We start from the raw sequence: 22750 nt of genomic DNA, 5'->3' as shown, positions 1-22750 counted from the left end.
AACTCTACTGTTGTAATTTTAGTTCACACTTGGAGAAGTGTTGCCATAGGATTTGTAGGAAAGTACCCTCTTTCTTGACATCGTCACCCCCATTTTCAACCTGTTGTCAGTATGTTTGTGTCTATTGACGAGGATCCCAGTAGTCTTGCTCTCTCCTCTAAATTGTACCTTTTTCTTCCCACAATTGGCATACAGGTTCCCCCCCCCCCCTTGTAAGTCCCTATTATATGGTACCTAGGTACCCAGGGCATTGGGGTTCCAGGGGATCCCTCTGGGCTGCCACATTTATTTTGTCACTCATATGGAGCCCATGCAAAGGGTTCTGGAGGCCTGCCATTGCAGCCTGCATGTAACTGGTCCGTGCACCTGTTTTTACTACAGGTCACTACAAGTCACCCCTATGGTAGGCCCTCTCAGCCCAGCGGGCAGGGTGCAGGTACCTGTGTGTGAGGGCACCCCTGCATTAGTAGAGGTGCCCCCACAAACTCCAGATCAATTTTCCTGGACTTTGTGAGTGCTGGGACGCCATTTGGCCCGTTTACTGGACATAGGTCACTACCTATGTCCAGCTACATAATGGTAGCTCCAAACCTGGGCATGTTTGGTATCAAACATTTCGGACTCATACCACAGTACTGTTGCAAGTATTGAAAGTATGATTCCATGCACTCTGGGGACTCCTTAGAGGACCCCCAGCATTGCTACCACCAGTCTTACAGGGTTTTCCGGGCAGCCCTGCTGCTGCCACCCCCTCAGACAGGTTCCTGCCCTCCTGCTGCTTGATCAGATCAAGGCCAGGAAGGCAAAACAAAGGATTTCCTTTGGGAGAGGGGGATAACACCCTCTCCTTTTGGAAATAGGAGTGACTGGCTTGGGAGGGATAGCCTCCCCAAGCCTTTGATTTGCTTTGAAAGGTACATTTGGTGCCCTCCGTGCACACCCCCAGTCCATGCTCTGGTGTGAAACTGGGCAATGGAAAGGGGAGTGGCCACTCCCCTGTCTATCACCCCCCTATAGGTGGGGCCCAGAGCTCCTCCAGAGGGTCCCTCGGTTCTGCCATCTTGTTTCCAAGGTTGGCAGGGAACTCTGGGAGCATCTGAGTGGGCAGGCAAGTGATGTCAGAGCCCCCTCCTGATAGGTGCTTACCTGGTTAGGTGACCAATCCCTCTTTCAGGGCTATTTAGGGTCTCTCTCTTGAGTGGGTCCTCAGATTCGGCTTGCAAGATTCCAGCAGGACTCCTCTGCAACCTCTGCTTTGACTTCTGCCCACTGGAACCGCAACTGGGCCCTCCAGGAACCGATAGTCACTGCTACAACGAAGAAGACTCTTCTGCAACTTAGTTTCCGCATCTCCTGCCAGCTTTGCAACATTTCCCCGGCTATGCATCTTCAAGACTGCAACTCTTCAGCCTGCACACGAAGAAGAAGAAATCTCCCTTGGAGTGAAGGACTCACTCCCCTGTAACCGCAGGCACCTACAACAAGTGATGACTGGCTGTGTGGATCCCCTCTCCTGCTGAGCTGCATGGATCCTGCATCACGGGAGGTGGCCGGAGTAGTCCTCTTGGTCCTCTCTGCCAGCTGTCCAACTTTGGTGAAGGACACTACCCCCGTGTGCCACGTCTCTTGCAGTTGCCAAGGCTTGTTTGCATCTCCTCCAAGGGATCTTCAGGCGACGTGTAACTCCAGCCGCCAGCACTCCATCCTGCAAAGCACAGCCTCCTGCGGCGTGGGATCCTCTTTTGTAGTGCTGTGTGGGCCTCTTCTGTGACTCGTGTCCCACTCCTGTGGGTGTGCTGCCTCTGATCCTGTGGACTCTGTGTCACTGAGGGTCCCCTGTGATTCTCCTAGGCCTTGCTGGTCCCCGGCAGCAACTCTTCCACTAACCGCGAGTTTGCCTTTGCCAAGGCTTGTTGGTGGAATTCCTGCATTGACACCCATCTGCAATCTTCCTTCCAGCGTGACAATCAATCTGCATCCATCAGGAGCTCTTCACCAGTTCCAGGGCTGCAGAGCTGACCTGTTCATCATCACCATCGACCAACTCCTGCGTCCACAGCTGGGTGGGTAGTAGCTCCTACTCCTCCTGGACTCCACTGTGTCTCTTGGACTCTTGTCTCCTCTCTTCACTGGTCTTCTGGAATCCACTCTGCTGGTTTTCTTGCCGGCTTGTCTGGGTTTCTTTTTCTTCTTTTCCTCCTTTTGGGTGGTTTGGGGGAAAATTCAGTGTTTCACTCCTGCATTTCTGGCCACTGGGGGGGTACTGTTACTTACCTCTGCGGTTTTCTAGTAATCCCAGCTCCCCTCTACACATTTTACTTACCTAGGTGGGGGTACCTTGTTCGCATTCCATTTTTTTAGTATATGGTTTGTGCTCCCCCTAGGGTCACTATTGGTTATTGCTATTTGAACTGTTTTCTAAAACATTTTAGGCCGGTTTCTGATTACTAGTGTAAATATTTTGTGTATTACTTACCCCCTAAGGGTGGGTTACCTGTTTAGTATTTTGTGGTGATGTGTTCCAAAAATAAAGTACCTTTATTTTTGTACAACTGCGTGTTTTCTTTCATGTGTGTAAGTGCTGTGTGACTACAGTGGTATTGCATGAGCTTTGCGTGTCTCCAAGAGAAGCCTTGGCTGCTGATCCACAGCTCCCTCTAGAGAGCCTGGTTCTAGACATTGCCTACACTTCACTAAGAGGGGATACCTAGACCTAGTATAAGGTGTAAGTAAGTACCCACCACACACTAGGCCATCTTCCTACAGGATTGATTCATCAAAGTCGGACAGGATTTTTTGTTCAAGAATCTGATAAATTATCAAGTTTTTCTTTAATCATTGATACCATTCCAAGTCATCACTAGATAAGTCTTATTCATTAGAAGTCTTATATTTACCTTGGTTTCTGCTACTCTACAAGGCGCCTTTTACGGTTTAAATATTTTTATATATATATATTATTGGTACTTCATAGGTGCTTATTTCACTCCTAGGTCAGTAGAGATGTTTTTTATTATATCTGCTGCTTTTTGTGTGAGGAAAGTATATTTATTTACCAAATGTTTATATTGTTGTCCTCAACTTCTTTTTAACGAGGGCAATTGTAATGTTTTCTCTGCAAGCGATACAATTTTTTAGATGTGTTTTATAATGTAGGTCTGGTTGGTATATACCTTTACATGGTAAGAGGTTCTGCGCAGTGGCCTGTTATGCTACTGTGTGTTCCAACAGGGTAGATCATGCAGTTTCAGTGTACAAAAAAGAATAAATACATATATCTGCACTATCTCATTTGTTAATACTGTCCTTTTGTCACAAGTAGTGTTTCTTAGCTTTGTTTTTCTTTTTCATTACGGTGACATTACTGTGGTCCTTTCCACAGTTTTAACAGGGGGTTTGTGCATGTGTACACATCCTGTTAAGGGAGCAGCAGGGATGTGTGGAATTTATACAATTTATGCTTGTACAAAGGACATGTTTATTCATAAATCTGTTTGTCCTGTAAAAAAAATCTACTTGGCCCTTTGGTGCCATGTAGAGCGGCGACACATTAGGGCAGCAATCTCATTATGTAAGAGCTCTGATAAAAGCCTCTCTGTTTAGCAGGGCTAATTCTATAGTATGGCTTGAATACTAGCAATTTCCTCATTTTGCCACATTTCTGCAGATCTACAGACTGGGGTAGGAGGCAGCGGTAAGCAAATGTTCTAGGGTTGGAATGCCCTTTTGAGTCTGTGCAAACCTACTGCCTTGCATGTTTCCCAAGCTCTTCCCTAATCTTATCCAAAACTGGTAAAGGCTGGAAATTTACACCTGAAAGGGCAGAAGTAAAACTTCTTACAAGGTTTGGAAAAAAGTGGCTAAAAGTGAACTTATAAACTTACAACATATTTTCGCATGAGCAAATCTACACATGCATATTTGCTTATGCTAAAATGCAGCTCACAAATAATTTCTAGGAGTATATTTGCCTAGTCTACTTCTGTAAATTAAAGTTGAATGAATGAAACGTGTGAATCTGAACTAATGCAAAGACATATAGCATGGGTGCACTTTAGTGACTTCCTTTAACAATTGAGTCCCTACTTACGTCTCGCGTTAACCAAGACAGTTTGTTTTTATTAAAATACTATTTCTCTCTATCCATCTATCAGCTGTCTTCAATAGGCGTGAAACCAATCGGCTCGTTCACAAGGAGCATTTTGTCGCACAAGGTAGTTCTATTTGGTGCAAGAAACTACTGAGGCAATGTGTGCTTTTTTAGACCAAAAAATATTTTAGCTTTTTGCCAATGTTTGTTACAATGATCAGGACCCAGCAGCTCCCACAGCAATATCATTTTATAAAAGCCATGTCACAATAAGACATGCATTGACAGAACCAAAAGACTGGCCACCAACTTTGGATCTATTGGTCTTTACAAGTGCTTGTTTATTTTCATGTTTCTCATAATCTTGTTGAAAGTAGTTTCACTGATTTTCCATTATGAATATTTTTGGGAAATACTAGCACGTATCAAAACTTTTCTTTGAATGATGCCTCAAATGAATGGTACCTAAATTTTCACAGTAATTTAGCAAAGCATGTTTTTTCCTAGTTGCATTTTTTTGTGAACATTTTATTTTAAAAGCAAAGAATCGTCAATCTTGCTTTCAAGCTTCTCCAAATATTTCCATATAATTAGAGAGCATTCTGGGAGCATTACATGCATCCTCACATTGTTAAACTTTGGAAACGTGTGTATAATTTTTTTTTTACTAGAACCACTGCCAGTACTGCAGTCCGAGCTTACAACACCTATTTAAGGTGCTCAACCTAATAATAGACTTTGCATTAATGAACCATAAATACAAGCTCGAACACCATTAGCATATGGACACAAATAGTACCTCAACTGAAGACAATTTCCTTACCTGCTCCATCATGTGGTACTGTAAACTGGCAGACAAAGGGATTTGTGCTGCAGGGAGTTGGGCCTACATGTTCCAAGAATAAAATAAACTAAAAAAACTTGATGTCCTTGACCCCAAACAATATTTCCTGGACCTCATGCTATAGGAGTTCCACACCACTGAAGCAAGTAACTTTGTTAGTTCGCCTCTAACACAGATGTGTTAAATCATTATGGATTATTTTCTATGTTTTTGATTGCTTCTACCTCTTTATCAGTGGTTCCTTCCGGGAGCCTTGGCGTCATGAATTATGTTAGGGTTCACCTACATTCTTATTAATGCCTATCTTTTTGCATTAATCTAGACCAGTTTTGTTCTAAGAACTTATTTGTAACGGTATCTATCATGGGTGATGGTATAGCCATGTTCTTAATGTTTCTATAACTTTTTATTACTGTTGTCTTCTACACAGTTCTTCTACTAACAAGGATGTTCTTCCTCATAGGTATTATTAGGAGTGCATAATATGTTTCTCCTGTACTAGACCAGTTTTCTTCTAGATAGAAGACTTTCAATGTTTTTGGGTAGATTCTGACATACAATTTACATACTAACATGGATGAGCTTATTTCCATGTTGTTAAGTTTTATGTTTTTATTTCCCTGTGGTTACTTCCACAGGCTTTGTTGTTGTGGAGTATATTTTTACTCTCCTTAATTCTTATGATTTTCTTTTTATTTTTATTTTCCTCTTGTTCTAGACTGGTTTTGTCCTACTTGGTTACTTTTTGAGCATCTCAATTCACATTTCCCCCTCCTAGGTTACAGTGCTTTGTAAATTCGATGTCTGATTCTTAAGTAAGGAATCTGCAGCTAGATGTCTCTGTCAGATGAACAGGTTACTTACCTTCAGTAACGCATTATCTGGTAGAGACAGGATCTAGTTGAAAATTCCTTAATGATCCTCCCTGCTCTGTGAACTGAGTTCCTCTTATGGAAATCAACACCTAGAATTAAGAATTCAGTGATTATTTGACACAAGGGTGCCTTTTGTTCAAAGCACACTGTTTCGATAGGCAGTTTCTATTGTGGCTCCATGTTTTGCTTGCGGAAAATAGCCAGGGAAGAAACTGATGTTGGCGAGGGAGTTCTAAGGGATTCCGCTACCATTGCATCCATTGGACGTTGTAGATACGGAGTTGCGCGATGCCCTCTACCGACGCGCCAACATACTGTGGGAAAAGCTTCCGGATCCAGGCTTGCACCTGGGAAGGATTCCAAAGTAAGGAATCTGCGGCTAGATCCTGTCTCCACCAGATTATGCATTACAGAAGGTAAGTAACCTGTTTGTTTAGTGTGCCTAGCATACATTGGGTGATATTAACATTTTATTACCAAACAAGCTAAGTTTAAAGCATATCACATGGGTAAGCCTCACTCATACCAATGTTACACATTGCCGTGAAGTCAGGAACCAAAATTTTTAGTTCCAGTCTATAGATTTTCCTAATTGTATACATGTTATAACGTTTGTATTGAGGGGGAAAAATCCAAATGTGCATTTTTTTATTTTATTTTACTAGAGTCGTCTACGTCTTTGGTCCACAAGTCAAAGAACCTCCCACTGATGTTACTCCCACTTTCCTGACAACCGGAGTCCTCAGTACGTTACGTCAGGCTGATTTTGAAGCTCATAATATTTTGAGGGAGTCAGGTATGTATATTGAGTTTCTGACTATCCATTATACTCTAAATTTTTAAAAAATCCCTTTCTTGGTTTTATTTAAATTGCATTCACCAAATTCTTTCTACCACTGGTATTTTTTTGTTTTTACAATTTCAAGAAAGTAGAATGCATTTAATGGCTTTTTGCACTTGTGCGCATCCACCGTTGCAACATTTGGCCGGGTGCCAAAATTCACAATGCGAAATGTGTGACTCAAAAGGTAAATTGTTGGGACATTCCTATTTTAAATCTGTGACTGACGAAAAAAGCTAATGCATGGTTTTAGGTTTTTTTTTTTTTAATTAGAATCTGCTCTCCAGAATGGCACAAGGCAAGAAGCATAAGCCAAGTCTTTATGTATGCACTATTTCTATAGCACTAACCTAAAGTCAACAACTGATATGAGAAGTAGCTAATTTGTGGACTGTTCATGCATTGAGATGTATTCTTCTTAAAGTGGTGCGTTATATATCTTTTCTAAATAGGACCTGCATTTTCGGTATGTGTGGGGAGGGGTGGGGTTTTGATGAGTACTGATGTATATAGTTGTGTTGTTCCAAATCGTGGGTGCATATTTGGAAAAGGCCTGCTGCCTGGTGTTTTTCTTTTTTACACTTCTTGGTCTGCTGTCTGGTGGTGTCCTGGCTGCAGTGTTCCTGAAAACCACCAGAGATATCCAGCTTGTCTGCAAGTTAAGCGGGGTGCTGTTCGTGATGGATTTGTAAATGATGCAGCTGGTTTTGAAAATGGTGCGGGCTGGCAGGGGGAGCCAATGGAACTCCATCATAATGGGGGTGATGAGATGTGTGGCTGTGTGTAAGATGCTCTTACGGGTTGTCAGTGCGGAGTCTGGGAGGCTCTGGAGCAGTTGTTGCCACCATCCAGATGAGGGAGTACAATCGCTTGAACAACAGTCCAGTTTGGTATCTGGAAGAAAAGGTATGGCTTTCTGTAAAAGCGAGAGCTGGTACATGGCCATCATTTTTTTTATATTTTTTTAAACATTTTGTTGCTTGAGGGTGGGTTTGCGGTAAAGGGTGAATCTGAGTGACTTGGCATTTAGTGAAAATTGGGGTTATAAGTCATCATGGTGCATGCCATTGAGCCAGCGTTTGGACTATTTCAGGTTTACTCTCCTTGGCAAATACAGGAATTCTGTCTCGATTGGAATGAGCTTCATGTAGACTCTGGGCATCCAGGTCCAGAAAAACTTTTAAGTAGAGATGTGTATCTTCAGCATATTGGTAAACCTTGAAGGTGTTATCTGTGAGTAGTGCACCAAACAGCCTAATGTAGAGGTTGAAAATCCTGCGACAGTAGGGAGCCCTGGTGGACATTGCAGGTGGTAAAGATTTTTTGTTATTGGAGGTGCCCATGAGAACAAACAGGTGTCAGTTGGAGAGGTAGGAGGAGAAGCAGTTAAGAACATTGCTGGTGAGTCCAGTCTGAGGCTTCAGGGTATGTATGGGGTTAGGATGGTCATCTTTCAAAGGCAGCTAAAACATACAACAATCTCAGGAGATAGGAGTCATCTTCATCTGTGATCGTTAGTACCTTATCTATGATATGTAATAAACTGAATCCAGCTGCAGCCTGATCTAAAACCAGACCAGTAGTTGTATAGGAGATGGTTAGCATAGATGTGATCTTTGAGTTGAACCTAGACTGCTTTTTTTTAATGATATTGAAGATGAATGGTAGGTGACTTATGGACCTGTAGTTGGCAAGGTCATCCAGGTCCAGTGCAGGTTTTTTTCGGAATCAAAGGTACTGGCTTGTCTTGAGAGCTGTGTAAATGTTCTTTGAGTAAGAGAGGCATTGACAATTGTGAGTAGGGAGAACTGCACATTGCGCTGAGGGAGTTCTATATTCCTCCATTTCTTTCCTGTCTGAGGAAATATGGTTTTTAGATAGATCTTTTCAATATCAGATGATGGCTGCTTTGGCTCCCCTTGTGTGTTTTAATGGAGACACGAATGTTCACACACACTTTAAAAAAAAAAAATGTTATATTTGTTTTGAAGGGTGTTGGTGTTGAAAATGGCATTAATAGGATGAGAGATTAGTTCAGGTATTAGGTACTCTATGAATACATCTTTGAGGAATCGGAAGGTTTCAGCTTCTCTTTTGGATGATCTTAGTTTGTTGGTAAGGGAGCTTGGAATGGAAAAGTTGTCAGTCCAGTGCAGGAGTATAATGGGTTTGTAATGGATTGTTGATGATGTGCAAAAGACAAGGATGAGAAAGTGACATTTGTTTTTTTGGTTGTGTGATATGCTGTACAACGTTGAGTGAGTCTTTTTTTGCTGAGGAGATAGGATGTGGAATTCACCCAAGAGAGTGGTGTGGGTCTGTCAGATGGATAAGATGGTGAGAATACCTGAGGATTCATCAATGAAATCCATGTTCTGCCCAGGAGGCCTATAAATTAAACGAAAGGTGGTGATCTAAGTGGTAGAAAGTGAGAAATGACATGTCAGAAGCCCCATTAAGTTGAGAGTTACGTGCCTTGGGTAGGACCAGGAGGACTTGTGTGTCTGCTGCGTGAAGTACTGCAGAGTGAGCATTCATAAGCATGATTAGAATACATGTTCTGTAATTAGTGCAGTGTGTTTGAGGTTAGGCCTAAGTGTTATCTGAATGCTATGTGAGTGGGTTGTTTGGGTGTGATCGTGAGATGCTGGGTGAGCCACACATTATTTTTTATTGTGTGAATTATAGTGAAGCATGGATTTGGCCCAACTCCATTTCGGGCCCTAATAGGCCCAAGCTTGCGACACCCTTGTCTGCCTCTGTCCTTTGCTGGGAACACTGAGGTGGGACACCATGAAAAATTAGTTTGAGGTAGAAAAGAAGGCAGGGACTGATGTCTCTTCCTGTGCAGATGGATGAGAGGAAGTGCAATGATGTCTTGTTGAGATGGATAATGGGGAAGGAAGGTCTCTTGGCTCACTTTTTCCTTTAAAGATGATTTTTCCTTGAAACCAGTGATGTTTTCTTGTGCGAATTGATAATGGGAAATGCAGTGATGGCACTTTCAAAGATTCTGGTCCTTATTTGCCTTTTTAATATTGGCGGGGATGGCCACGACGGTTAATTGCTGGCCCATTTGCCTGGTTTAAAACTAACCCATTTAAAATAACGCAAACACTAATTGCTCCTCATCTTTTGTCAAGGCTGGAGAGAATGGAGTCACAGACTTTGGGCATGGCCTGGAGTAGAGGGTCTGGAATTTCAGTTGCATCTATAAGGATATGGCATCCCTTAAAGGCTTTAAAAAATCTCTATGGGGCTGGTAAAAGTACAAAAAAAACAAAAAACGCTATTTTGAAATTATGCCATGTTTGCGTAAGTAGTGTACATTTATCAGTGCTTTTCTTATTTTTGTCAACGCTTTTCTAACACTTGCCAACAGAACTGGGATTAAAAATAAAAGAAAACGCTATTTCTTTTTTAAACTTCTAGCGCTGTGTGTGGAGCAAAACCCACAGATCAATTGCTTCAGTGTTTGTGTGCGCTCTGCCGTGCCCACAGGTGCATAAATATTGCACTTGGCTCAAGGGTCACTGGCCAAGCAGGACCACACTTCCCAGGCACACCGACGGGAGGAGGCCACCTACCACGCTCTGCCATGCCCAAAGGCGTTTAAATTATGAGTTGCGTTTCCACTGCACGGGATGTGTGCGGGCCCAGACGAAGAGTGGCCCCGTCTGCACCCATCCGCGGACGGCGAGGCTGGGCTGGAACTGCCCTCTTGGTTTTGGCTCCCGCCTATTTTAAATTTTAATTTTATGTTGTGTGGAATAAGATAATAGGTGGGCCTGTTCTCCTTGTAATTCCACTGTTATCTCCATGGCGGTGTATTGAGGTTTCGAGAGCCCTGGGGTAATGAAATGTGAAAGCACAAATTGCAGGAGAGTAAGGGAGCATCCCCAAAGCCTCAAAAAGGATCTTCATTGACTCTTTCTTAACCCGGTCCATGGGTGTGATTGCAAAAGAAATTGATTTGGCTGAAAGGAGGTTCTCAATGGAGCCGGGGAAGGGCCCAAGTGGCGGCCCACCTGTGGGTCCTGCCAAGGTCCCAAATTCCCTGTGCCATTTTATAGGTTCCCCTGATATTTTTCCCTTGGGACTCCTTGATGACACCCACACAAGAGAGGTAGTGGGATAGAGCATTTGGAAGACTCGGCCTCCACCCCCTCCACCCCCTCCAATAACCAAAGCAAGCGCCCTGGCAGTAAAAGGGAAGCGACAGCCCAAGCAACCAGAGCGAAGAGGGTTTACGAGCATCAAGGTTGGGGTCCCGGGTGGTAGTCAGGAGTGGGATCATATATTGGATAAATTTAAACACATTGTTGAGCAGTGTCTGGCTCCCGTTCTAGAAAGGTTATCTAAATTGGAGACGTCGATCTCCACCTTGAACAGGCCAGACCCTGCTGTGACCACTCATGGGGATTCCTGTGTTGGAGGAAAGGAGCGAGGATAGTCGCTTGCGGGAAGAAGCTGTCAGTAAACCAGAGCTTCGGGAGGCGGGCCATCCTTTCTCTGGAGTTTTGCCCTCCGCTCTACCTAATGTTCAAGTCTCCCAATCTTGTGCTGTGGGGTCTTCATTAGGTACTATAAGGGACCTCTTGTCCTGCAAGGTTGGGAGGGAAATGGTGAACCAGGGACAACCTAAAGAGGGGGTCCCTAGAAATAACAGGGGCAGTGATGCTCTAAATGTGCCATCTAGAAGATTGCCCTGTTTGAGTTTGCCGCCTGAGTGCTGCTCATATGTGGCAGTATTAGCTGGAGTACCCCTCTTGTGTCTCCCCAGGTTGAGACAACTAAAAACCTGCAGAATAAGGTTTGTCATTGGCTGAGCCAAAACACAACTTTTTCCCCTACGGATTCTAGGAATATACTATTTGTGCAGAGAGTTGAGGGGATTGGTCCTATGAATAAGTCCACGGAGGGGAGCTGTGTGGTGATTAATTGTAGAACCCTGGATATGGCAGGGAGGTTGATTTTCACTGTAAGGCAACCTCTTATGATGGGACCTGGCATTAGGATTTTCCACTAGGATTTTTCTATAAACCCACTACCCCGTCTGCTAGGGGTTTTAATTATCTGGAGCAGAGATCAGGGCTGTTCTCCGCTCCCATGATACCCACCAGAAACAGATTCACCCCTCAGTCTGACCTTGGCGAAATAGACTGACAAATTATTACTATGCTTATTGGGGCTCTTGCTGGGGTTAAGCCGGATGTATGTGGCCATCAGGAGGTAATTCCACATATGCAACCAGGGAACTTAGTTTCCTTTTGTGGAATTGTCCGGGTCTGGGGAATAAAATCTCTGACCCTCAGTGGATTACGTTAATCTCCCAGTATGACATCATATTACTTCAAGAAACATGGGCATAGGAGACGCTTTCTGTGGAGGGTTTTGAGACCCATGTTGTATTAGCAACTTCCTCACAAGGGCCAAGAGCTAGTGGTGGTTTGGCTCTATTATTCTGAGTATCTGCACAGCTGGGAGTTGTTCCAATTCCTCTTAGGCACAGTGGCATACAGAAATTTTGGGTCATGACTTCTGAAGATTTTCAGATTTTTGTTGTTAATTTTTATTACTCCGTTTTCACTTGGGGTGTCAGATCAGAACTTTATTTCAAGCACTCTTGACTTTGGAAGAAAGGGCGGCTTGTAAGTTGGGCTGTTTCAATGTCCTTATAGCGGGGAATTTCAATGCCAAGATAGGAACGGTTCCTCTGGACGTAGATCCCCTCCTTACGGAAGAAGGGGTATTGCCTGGAAAGCCCCCGAACGCTAGAGGCATGCTGCTGGTGACCGAAGTGAGGCCCGTCGGCCTATGCAATATGCTGTAGAGAGTGGCAAGTTTTGATTTATACAAACCCACATTTGTTGGGTGGGGAAAAGGAACTCTAATTGATTATATTTTTGTTTCTAATAGTTTTGCTGAGTGTTTTACCAAAGGGGTGATTCCTGACCAATTGTTTAGTGACCATAACGTTATCGAAGCTAGAGCAGTTATTCCCTCCACAGGGATTATGGACTTGACTCCAGGTGGATTTCAAAAGACCAGGGTAGGAGGCTCAGCTGGCGGAAAGTTTTGATCCCTATCTTATAAGTAGAGGTTGTTAAGAGATGCAGGAATGCGTTTTCTAGCTCCCTCTTACTACTTGAGGCCCCAAACACTTGTAGTTCTGGCTGATTTTCAGTCTCTGAATAGCAGCCTTAGATCCATTATGTTGTATCTCCAAGGACCATTAGGGGACCATAAAGAGCGATGGTTTGATAAGAATTGTTGCAGTGCTAGTAAGCGCCTCCATAAAGTCCTTAAGGACTACCCAAAGAACACCCATTCTATTAGTGAAGTTAGGGCTGCTTATAAAGAGGCAATACAACTAAGAAAGCAATGCCTCAAAGAAGGGAGGTGGGAGCAGTCAGTGGGTGCTTGCAAGCTTGGGATGTGAGGTCCTTCTGGAGTATAGTGAATGGGAAGCCTGCTTATCAAGCTTCCCCTGACATACCCGCCCATAAATGGGTTGCCCATTTCGAGAGGGTTTACTCACTGGATAGTGCAGAACAACTGGTGGAGGTGGACACTGTAATTTCCTTTCATTTGGGCTTGAATTTTAAGTTGGAGGAAGTTCAGGTTGCCATCATGAAAGCCCCTCTAACAATGCCCCCGGTCCGGATGGAGTCCCCATGGACTTGTATAAGGAAAACGTTGCCTTGTGGGTCCCGCTACTAACAAATGTACTTAACGCTGCAATGCAAACCGGTATTCCTAGCTCATGGAAGTCAGCAGTAATGGTGCCGGTTTTAAAAAAAATGGTTTCAGGCAGGACCCAGCGTGTTACCGCCCTATTTCCTTGCTGGACTCCACAGTTAAGATAGTGGGACGTATTGTCTTTCTTCGTATTGAAGAATGGATCCAAGCAAATAATATTATCTGCCCGGCCCAATATGGATTTAGAGATGGCATAAGGACAATGGAACAGTGTCTTAATCTCAATCTACTGGTGAGTAAATATGTGGTGGCCAAGTAGGGTGCAGTCTACCTGGCTTTTATGGACTTGAGCTGTGCCTTAGATAGGGTTATTCAATGAAAGCTATAGTGAATTCTGGAAGGTCTTGGGTTGCCCCAACCATTGGTAAATTTTCTTTGGGCGCTACATCAAGATGTTAATGCCACAGTTAGATTTGGGAAGGCAGGGGAATGTTAAGGGGAGTTAGGCAAGGGTGCATCATGGTGCCAATTCTATTTTTATTATATATCAATGGCCTGAATTCGCATCTAGTTACCCATGGTAAAGACTTTCTAAAAGTTCAAAACAACCCTATCCCCTCTTTATTATATGCAGACGACACACTCATCCTCACTCGCACACTGAATGGTCTTAAAAGTTCTGCTGGATCTATTTGTTGATTTTATGGGCAACCTGCAACTGATGTTAATACCTTCAAAACACATTTTATGGATTGTGGGACAAGGAATCCAAAACTTAGACCGATTTAAGGATCAGGTGATAACAAGGGTAACCCCCTTCTCATAATTGGGTGTCAACTTTGATGATCACCGTACATGAGCCCAGTGTCTCACAAACTGTTGTCAGCGCTTTGACCAGTCATGTTGGGCGCTCTTTAGATTTTCTAGTTTAGTTGGGAGCAAACCTGTTCTACCGCTGCTGCAGATCTACAAGATGAGTGTTTACCTGTACTAATATATGGTACAGGAATCTGGGGGTACTCTAATTGTAAATCCATTCAGTGAAAAGAACATTTTTTGTAGAAAGCTATTAGGGGTGGGACCGGCTTGTCCAAGTTTGTTCATGCATGAGTAGCTGGGTCTGGATTTTGCGGAAGATTATTTAAAAATTGCGCCTAGAGTTGCTGTGGATATCAGTCCGGAGTGAGAAAATGGCAACTTTTAATAGGGAAGTCATTAATGACTTCCTCAAGTGTGATTTGGGTCGTACAATCCCATGGCTTAACTATATCAGATTTACAGCCTTATCATTGGGGCGTCCAGAATTATTTCTCAATCCTGAAGTGTTGAAACGGGCAGACAAAAAGACTGGGAAGGAGCTGCTATTAACGCAGCTTGGCAAAAGTAGAGAAAATGTGGCCTTGGGTAGCAAATCAGCCAGGCCTCTAATGATTTTAAATAATACTCCTGGTCCAGAATCCTATCTTTCCTTTGTTGGAAACCAATGGGAAAGAGCCCTTCTCACTAAGTTCAAACTAGGTTCTATCCGCTGCACTTTATGCTCCCGCCTGGACAGTATAAGCCCCTGCAACAACGTCTCGCTCCAAAACTTAGAACATTTGGTCTTGTTCTGTAATTTTTATAATTCACTTAGAAGATTTCTTCTGCCTATTCTTAAAACCAAAGGATTTTATCAATATAGCCCTGCTTTTATATATTTACAAATGTTGAATGAATCTGTGGTTGCAGTGGCAGTTTGTAACTTTTTTAAAAAGTGCCTTGCATTGGAACAAGATCCTGATCTTTGGGCCATAAACCTCTCTCTAGTCTCTTAAAACAGAAAATATTATCTCTGTTTATGAACTTTTTATGTCATGTCTTATGGTTTTTAACATGCTTGATTTTTTTTATTACATGAATTATGTATTTGTAATGTTTTGTACTTTTATGATTATTTTTATAATCGAAATAAAGAAAACTCATTCATTTGTGTGCACAGTTGCAACTTATTTTCAGCTGGAGCCATTAATGTTGATTAGTGGCCTGGAGCATAAAATCTTTTACTATTTGAGACCATCCATGTTTCTTACGGTGTTGGCCTTCAGTGGTCATTCATCCTAGGGCCATTAATGATCAATTACATACATGTGGAAATTGCAGACTGGAGCTACTGATACTCACTATAAGGAGCCATTTTAGTCATTACTACCTGGTATCATTAACGTATAGGGGCTTTAAAGCTCCTTTCTGGCTGGGGCCACGGAGGCCCCTTATAGTCCCTTTCAGTTGCCATTAGTAGTCATTACTACCTTGGGCTGTTAACATTGCTAACTACTGAAACAGTTTGTATGTGTTAACCCTTTCGCTGCTAGGCCTTTCCCCCTATTGTCCTTTTTACCAACATCCTGCGGATTCCAAAGGTACCCAAGGTTTTTTTGGGGTGTAAAAAAAGTGCCCTGCAAAAAAAGTATTTTTCATGTAAACGGTATCAACAAAATGTTTGCTGTGCTAAAGTCACCATTTACTCGGCTTTCAGGAACTTGCAGAGCTGACTAAAAAAAAAAAAAAAATTATTACCACAGTTCTAGCATTTCTCAAAGCCGTAAAATATTTCTTGTAATTTATGTTTTCAGCCTACTTCCAGTTTGTTGTGGAAACCACGTTGAAACACATGGGTGATCCCGAGAAGCTATAGATTTCTGAAAAGTATACAAAATTCTGAATTTCTTCTTTCTTACACACTGGCTTACATTTGGAAGCCAAAAATTCATAGAAATAAAATTGTTAATAAGAGCTGTGTCACTATCCTGTATCTCCACATATATCCTAATAAAAATGGTACCTCACTCACTTATGTGGGTTGGGCTAATGCCTGCTACAGCAAAGGGCCCAAAACACAACATAGACCCATCACATTTTTCCACTGAACACTGACCCTTTTTTCAATGTGAGTAGCTGTGGATTTTGGGCTCTAACTCAGGCGGCACCTAGGGAAACCCAGCAAACCTGTACATTTTTTAAAACTAGACATCTAGTGAAATCCAGGGTGGCTGGCTTCTTTGGCTTTGCCTCAGGTATTCCTACTCAGAAAACTTTGCAAACCTCAAACTCTGACTAAAACACGCATTTTCCTCACATTTCCCTGAGGGAAACTTCTGGAATATACAGGGAGCCATAAGTCTCCCGCCGCCCACCATTCCTCCAGATCTCCTGACAAAAATTGTACCTCACCTATGTGGGTAGGTCTAGTACCCACAACAGGAAATACCTAAAACACAACATGGACACATCACATTTGTCCACTAAAACTGACCGTTTTTTGCAGTGTGGCTAGCTGTGGATATCTGATAGAGACTTGTAGCTGCAGCTTCCTTACCTTAGAATTCCCTGGCGTCGGCTTCGAATCCAGAGTTTTTTCTGAGCAGTACCCTGCGCGTGCGCCATCGGGTGGCGTTCGGATCCGCTTGCGTCGACCAGCTCCACGTGCGTCGGAGCTGTCTGACATCACGGTTGTCTATATAGACGCCGTCTCTGCGCGCGTACGTCAGTTCTTTTCCTTCCACGCCGGTTAAGCGCAGTTTTGGAAAGAGCTACCCTGCTTCGACGGTTTGTCAACGTTTTTTTTGACTGTTAGAAGTCATGTCTTCGAGAAAGACAGGATTCGAGGCGTGTGGTGCGTGTCATCACACCATGTCAGTGACTGATCCGCACCGAGTTTGTCTTTGGGGCCTAGAGAAGGACCACGATTCCACCTTGTGCTCCGACTGTCGGGCCATGGTGCCGAAGGCCTTGAGGGAGAGATCCCTTAAGCTTCTTGCGGCCCGAAATTCGTCTTCGGTCGGCGCGACTCCGCGGAGGTCACTGTCCCGCAGTAGGAGGAGGTCGCTGCACTGCTCCCGGAGCCCCAAGTCCTCTTCCTCGCATTCGAGGTCATCCGAAGGTAAGAGGCACAAGAAGAAGACCAAGCGGACTTCGTCTTCTCCACGCCCTAGGTTCTAGGGAACGTCGACGTTCTGAGCGCGTTTCTGCGGAGCTGTCGCCAGGGTCGACTCCTCGTCTTCCCCCTTTTCAGGGGACCGGATCGACCCCAGCTCAAATAAAATAATTTTACGAGGCCATGCTTCTCGTTTTTGAGCGGGCTGCACCCTCGGGTGGGACTTCGGGGTCAGCTGGGGCCCCTTTGGATTTGACGCCGGAGGCTTCGGCGCTATTGGGGACCCCAGGAACCGATACCGGATCCGGACCGGCACCAGTCTCTCACAGTCTGCGTCTTCCGGCGCCGGGTCCGACGTCGACGATTCCGCCACCGGCGCCCACCGGTGGCAGCCCCATCCTTATTCCGGATGATCCAGAGCCGGGGTGACGTCGTACAACGTTGACTCAGACTTCGCCGGAGCCAATTTGGCCCAGTTCATTGTCAGAGCATTATTTAGAACAGCCAGACACAGGAGAGGAATGGGAGGGGTCTGAGGACCCTTTAGAATCTGGATTGCAACAGGACTGGTATGAGGATCTAGGGGAGGCCAGTGGTCTGGACATGTCTCCAAATACTGGTATGCTCTCTCCTCCTAATGTGGCTACGGAGGAGGGTGCTGCTTTCGCTATGGTGGTGCATAGGGCAGCTGAGGTCTTGGACCTAAATTTGCCTACGGTGCCAGTCGGGATGAATATCCTGACAGAAGTGCTTCAGCCGGGGGTGTCAACATCGGAGCCGTTGTTGCCCTTCAATGAGGCTTTTACAGATGTCCTTCTGGGTACGTGGTCCAAACCCAGCACAGGGGCTCCTGTGAATAGGACGGTCGGCCGCCGCCATAGACCCGCTCCCAGCGACCCTAGTTTCCTGACAGAACACCCCACTCCTGAGAGCTTGGTTGTCCAAGCCTCTACTTCCCGTGGTGCCTTCCCTTCCGCTCCCCCGGATAGGGAATCCAAGAGGCTGGATCAGCTTAGGAAGAAGATGTTTTCTTCCACCAGCCTGGCATTGAGGTCCGTAAACACCTCTTACCTATTGGGCCGTTATTCCCATACTTTATGGGATACGGTGGCACAGATGCTGCCCCAGGTCCTGGAGGGCGTACGGGACACACTCACCCAGGCTGTCAAGGATGGGAGAGATGCAGCCAAGTTTATGATCCGGTGTGGTTTGGACAGGACAGACTCAGTATGCAGAGCGATTTCATCGTCAGTGGCCCTACGTTGCCACGCCTGGCTACGTTCTACTGGTTTTTCACGGGATGTCCTGTCCAGTTTGATGGACATGCCCTTTGACGGCTCTCACCTTTTTGGCGAAAGGGCAGACTCCATGCTTGAGAGGTTCAAGGATTCTCGAGCCACGGCCAGATCCTTGGGCCTTTCAGTGCCAGCACGACAGCAGTCTGTCTTTCGCCCCTTTCGAGGTTTCGGAAGGGGTGTGGTAACACGCCAGCCACAGTTCAGCCACCGTCCTCAGGCTTCACAGCATCCCGGAAGAGGACGTGGTCGTGGTGCCATCAGACCCAGAGGGTCTGGCCAGTGGTCGGCCACCACACAGCCCCCCTCCACTGCACCCAAGCCCTCCTAGTGTGGTTCTGCGGAATCATGTCCGTCCAGTTGGAGGGAGGATTTGTTTTCATCTCCCTCACTGGCTTTCCATCACCACGGACAAGTGGGTCCTGTAGATCATACGGAAGGGCTACTCCCTTCCCTTCCAGTCTTTCCCTCCTTCTATCCCTCCGACAAAGGAATGGCTGATGGAGGACCATCTAGCTTTGCTCCGCAAGGAAGTTACAGCTCTCTTGGCCAAGGGAGCGATAGAAAGAGTCTTGATATCAGAAGTAGGCAGTGGTTGTTATTCCCGCTACTTTCTGATTCCCAAAAAGAAGAAAGGCCTTCGCCCTATCTTGGATTTAAGGGACATCAATCTCTTCCTCAAGAAGGAGAAATTCAAGATGCTCACTCTTGCTCAGGTTTTGTCTGCCCTAGACCAAGGAGACTGGATGGTAGCGTTGGATTTGCAGGATGCGTATTTCCATATTCCTATCCTGCCAGCCCACAGGCGTTACCTGCGGTTCAAGGTGGGCCACGAGCACTTTCAGTTTACCTTGCTTCCTTTCGGTCTCACCAGTGCCCCTCGGGTGTTCACAAAGGTGATGGCGGTGGTGGCAGCTCATTTGCGCATGTCGGGGATTTCAGTCTTCCCCTACTTAGACGATTGGCTGTTGAAGGCTCCTAGGCCCCAGGCTCTCGTCACCCACCTCCAGATGATGGAGGACCTCTTGCATTCGCTGGGGTTCACTATAAATGTGCCGAAGTCACATCTGACTCCCTCCCAGAAGCTCACTTTCATCAGAGCTGTTCTGGACACAGTGCAGTATCTGGCTTATCCTCCCGATCAGCGGGTCGAGGATATTCAGGTTATGATTCCGATCTTTCGGCCTCTATCCTAGATCTCGGTAAGACACCCTGAGGCTGCTGGTACTCATGGTTTCCTGCATCTTGTTGGTCAAGCGTGCCAGATGGCGCATGAGGGCTCTGCAGTGGGACCTGAAGTTCCAGTGGGCACAGCATCAGGGAAATCTTACCAATGTGGTTCAGATCTCGTAGGGGACTGCAAAAGATCTGCAGTGGTGGTTAGTGAACTGCGAGTGGGTCAAGGGCAGACCCCTCTCCCTTCCCCCACCAGATCTAACAGTGGTGACAGATGTCACTTCTGGGATGGGGCGGCCATCTGGGGGAGGTGGAGATCAGGGGTCACTGGTCTCCGGCGGAATCCAGGCTCCACATCAAATTGTTGGAGCTTCCGGCGATCCGGCTAGCATTAAAAGCATTTCTTCCTGTTGTGAAAGGGAAGGTGGTGCAGGTGTTCACGGACAACACTGACAATGTGGTACTGCAACAAGCAGGGATGTCTGGGGTTGTTGACCCTTTGTCAAGAGGCTTTATGTCTCTGGACCTGGCTGGAACAGCAGGGCATGACCCTGGTGGTTCAACACCTGGCAGGTTCTCTGAACACCAGAGCAGACGAACTCAGCCGAAAATGCTAAGAAGATCACGAATGGTGTCTCCATCAGGAGGTGGCGCAAGGACTATTTCAACAGTAGGGAGAGCCTTAGTTAGATCTGTTCGCCTCCGCAGAGAACACGCAATGTCAGCAGTTGAGCACGTTGGAGTTTCGAAGGGGGCTATCGCTAGGCGCCGCTTTTCGTCGCAAGTGGAGTTCAGGCCTCCTGTACGCCTTTCCGCCTACACCACTTCTGCCCAGAGTTCTCAAGAAAATCAACAACGACCGGGCCCAGGTAATCCTAGTGGCTCCGGATTGGGCATGGAGAGTTTGGTAACCAGAGCTTCTCAAAATGAGCATCGGTCCTCCAATCAGGTTGCCTCTTCGGGGGGGATCTCCTGTCGCAGCAGCAGGGGAAGGTTCTCCACCCGAACCTGTCAACTCTGTGCCTTCATGCGCAGAGATTGAGCGGCGACAGTTGATGGTTTATGACCTCCCTCCTGAGGTCTATGATGTCATTCTGGCAGCCAGGTGACCCTCTACTAAGTCGATCTACGCCTGCCGTTGGAAACTTTTTGTTTCATATTGTTCAGAGAGGTCTATTGATCCTCTTTCTTCTTCTCTGTCTAACATCCTTTTGTTTATTTTGTCTTTCGCCCAGCAGGGTTCCTCCTTGGGGACTCTCAAGGGCTATCTTGCAGCCTTATCGGCTTTTCTTCAGTTGCCCGATCAACCATCTCTGTTTAAATCACCTATAGTACAGAGGTTTTTGAAAGGGCTTGTACATCTATTCCCGCCTGTGCCTTTCGTTATGCCCAGTGGGATCTTAATTTGGTTCTTACCTTCCTTATGTGTGCTCCCTTCAAGCCCTTGCATAACTGTCCTCTTCGGCTGCTCACTATTAAGACAGCCTTTTTGGTGGCAATTACAAATGCCAGAAGAGTTAGTGAGCTACAGGCTTTGTCATCAAAACCGGTGTATCTCACAATCTTTCCTGAAAAAGTCGTTCTCAGAACTCGTGCCTCTTTCCTCCCCAAGGTGGTGACCCCTTTCTATTTGGGTCAAAATATCACCCTGCCCACCTTCTTTGCACCACCGCATCCCTCTAAGGAAGAGGAGCGTCTCCATCGGCTGGACCCAAAAAGAGCATTATCGTTCTACCTTGACCGCACTGAGTTCCGGGTGGACGACTAACTCTTCGTGGGGTGCGTTCGTGCAAAGAAGGGTCGGGCAGTGCAGAAACAATCCATTTCGCGCTGGGTCGTTCTCTGTATAAAAATATGCTACGCTTTGGCGAAGAAGCATCCTCCCGAGGGCTTGAGAGCTCATTCTACTAGGGGGAAAGCTGCTACCACTGCGTTAGCACGTGGTGTACCGGTGGTGGACATCTGTCAGGCTGCAACGTGGGCTTCTTTGCACACGTTTGCAAAAACACCACTGCCTGGATAGCCAGGTGAGAAAAAAGGGGCATTTTGCCGGTTCTGTCTTGCAGGACTTCCTAGTATTAAAAAAAAAAAAAAAAAAATACGCCTTCAGACCCACCGCCATGGGTTATAGCTTGGGTATCTATTCTATTGTAAGGAAGCAGCAGCTAGAAGTCTCTATCAGATGAACAAGTTACTTACTTTCGGTAACGAGGTATCTGGTAGAGACTCTATCTAGCTGCAGATGCCTTACACTCGCCCAAGCCTCCCCGCTCCGCAGAAATTTTTCTTACGTAGATATGTATATATATATATGTATTTATGTGTACATATGTATATTTTTGATCTTGACATTTTTTGCCTTTCTTAAAGGCATGAATTTTTTTTCACTTCAAACATTCAAAGAGGTAAAATACATAATGGTTGGTTCTTCCATGACTCTGCGCTTCTGGCATGGGAAGTTGTGGAAAAGAACTGACGTACGCGTGCCGAGACGGCGTCTATATAGACAACCGTGATGTCATAGATGGATACAACGACGCACACGGAGCTGGTCGACGCACGTGGATCCGAACGACGCCGCCCGACGGGGTGCGCGCAGGGTCCTGCTCAGAAAAAACTCCGGATTCGAAGCTGCCGCCAGGGAATTCTAAGGTAAGGAATCTGCAGCTAGATAGAGTCTCTACCAGATACCTCGTTACCGAAGGTAAGTAACTTGTTCTTTGGGCCCTAGCTCAGCTAACACCTAGAAAAACCATTCAAACCTGTACATTTATGAAAGCTAAACATAGGAGAATCAAGAGCGGGGTGACTTGTGTGGCTTTCACCAGGTTTTTCTACTGAGAAGCCTTTGCAAATGTCAAAGTTTAACTAAAAAACACTTTCCTCACATTTTCGTGAGAAAAACCTCTGAAATCTGTCGGGAGCCCCAAATTTCCTACCCCCCACCATTCCCCCATGTCCCCAGCTAAAATGGTACCTCACTGTTGTGGGTAGTGCTAGTGCCTGCGACAGGA

At 45.5% G+C, this 22750-nt stretch overlaps 1 protein-coding gene across 2 annotated transcripts in view; it reads left to right on the top strand.

Annotated features, from left to right (window-relative positions):
* GMPS (guanine monophosphate synthase) overlaps positions 1–22750 on the top strand; it is a 529284-nt gene that overhangs the window by 434519 nt on the left and 72015 nt on the right. For both annotated transcript variants that reach the window (XM_069213299.1, XM_069213300.1), the window contains one exon: positions 6475–6605. In XM_069213299.1, the coding sequence (XP_069069400.1) occupies positions 6475–6605 (131 nt within the window). The remainder of the gene's footprint in view (positions 1–6474; positions 6606–22750) is intronic.

Source organism: Pleurodeles waltl, chromosome 11 (genome assembly GCF_031143425.1).
Source record: "Pleurodeles waltl isolate 20211129_DDA chromosome 11, aPleWal1.hap1.20221129, whole genome shotgun sequence".
In the NCBI taxonomy this organism is placed as follows: domain Eukaryota; kingdom Metazoa; phylum Chordata; class Amphibia; order Caudata; family Salamandridae; genus Pleurodeles; species Pleurodeles waltl.
The sequence above is the reverse complement of the archived record's forward strand: the minus strand, read 5'-3'. Positions and strand labels throughout refer to the sequence as shown.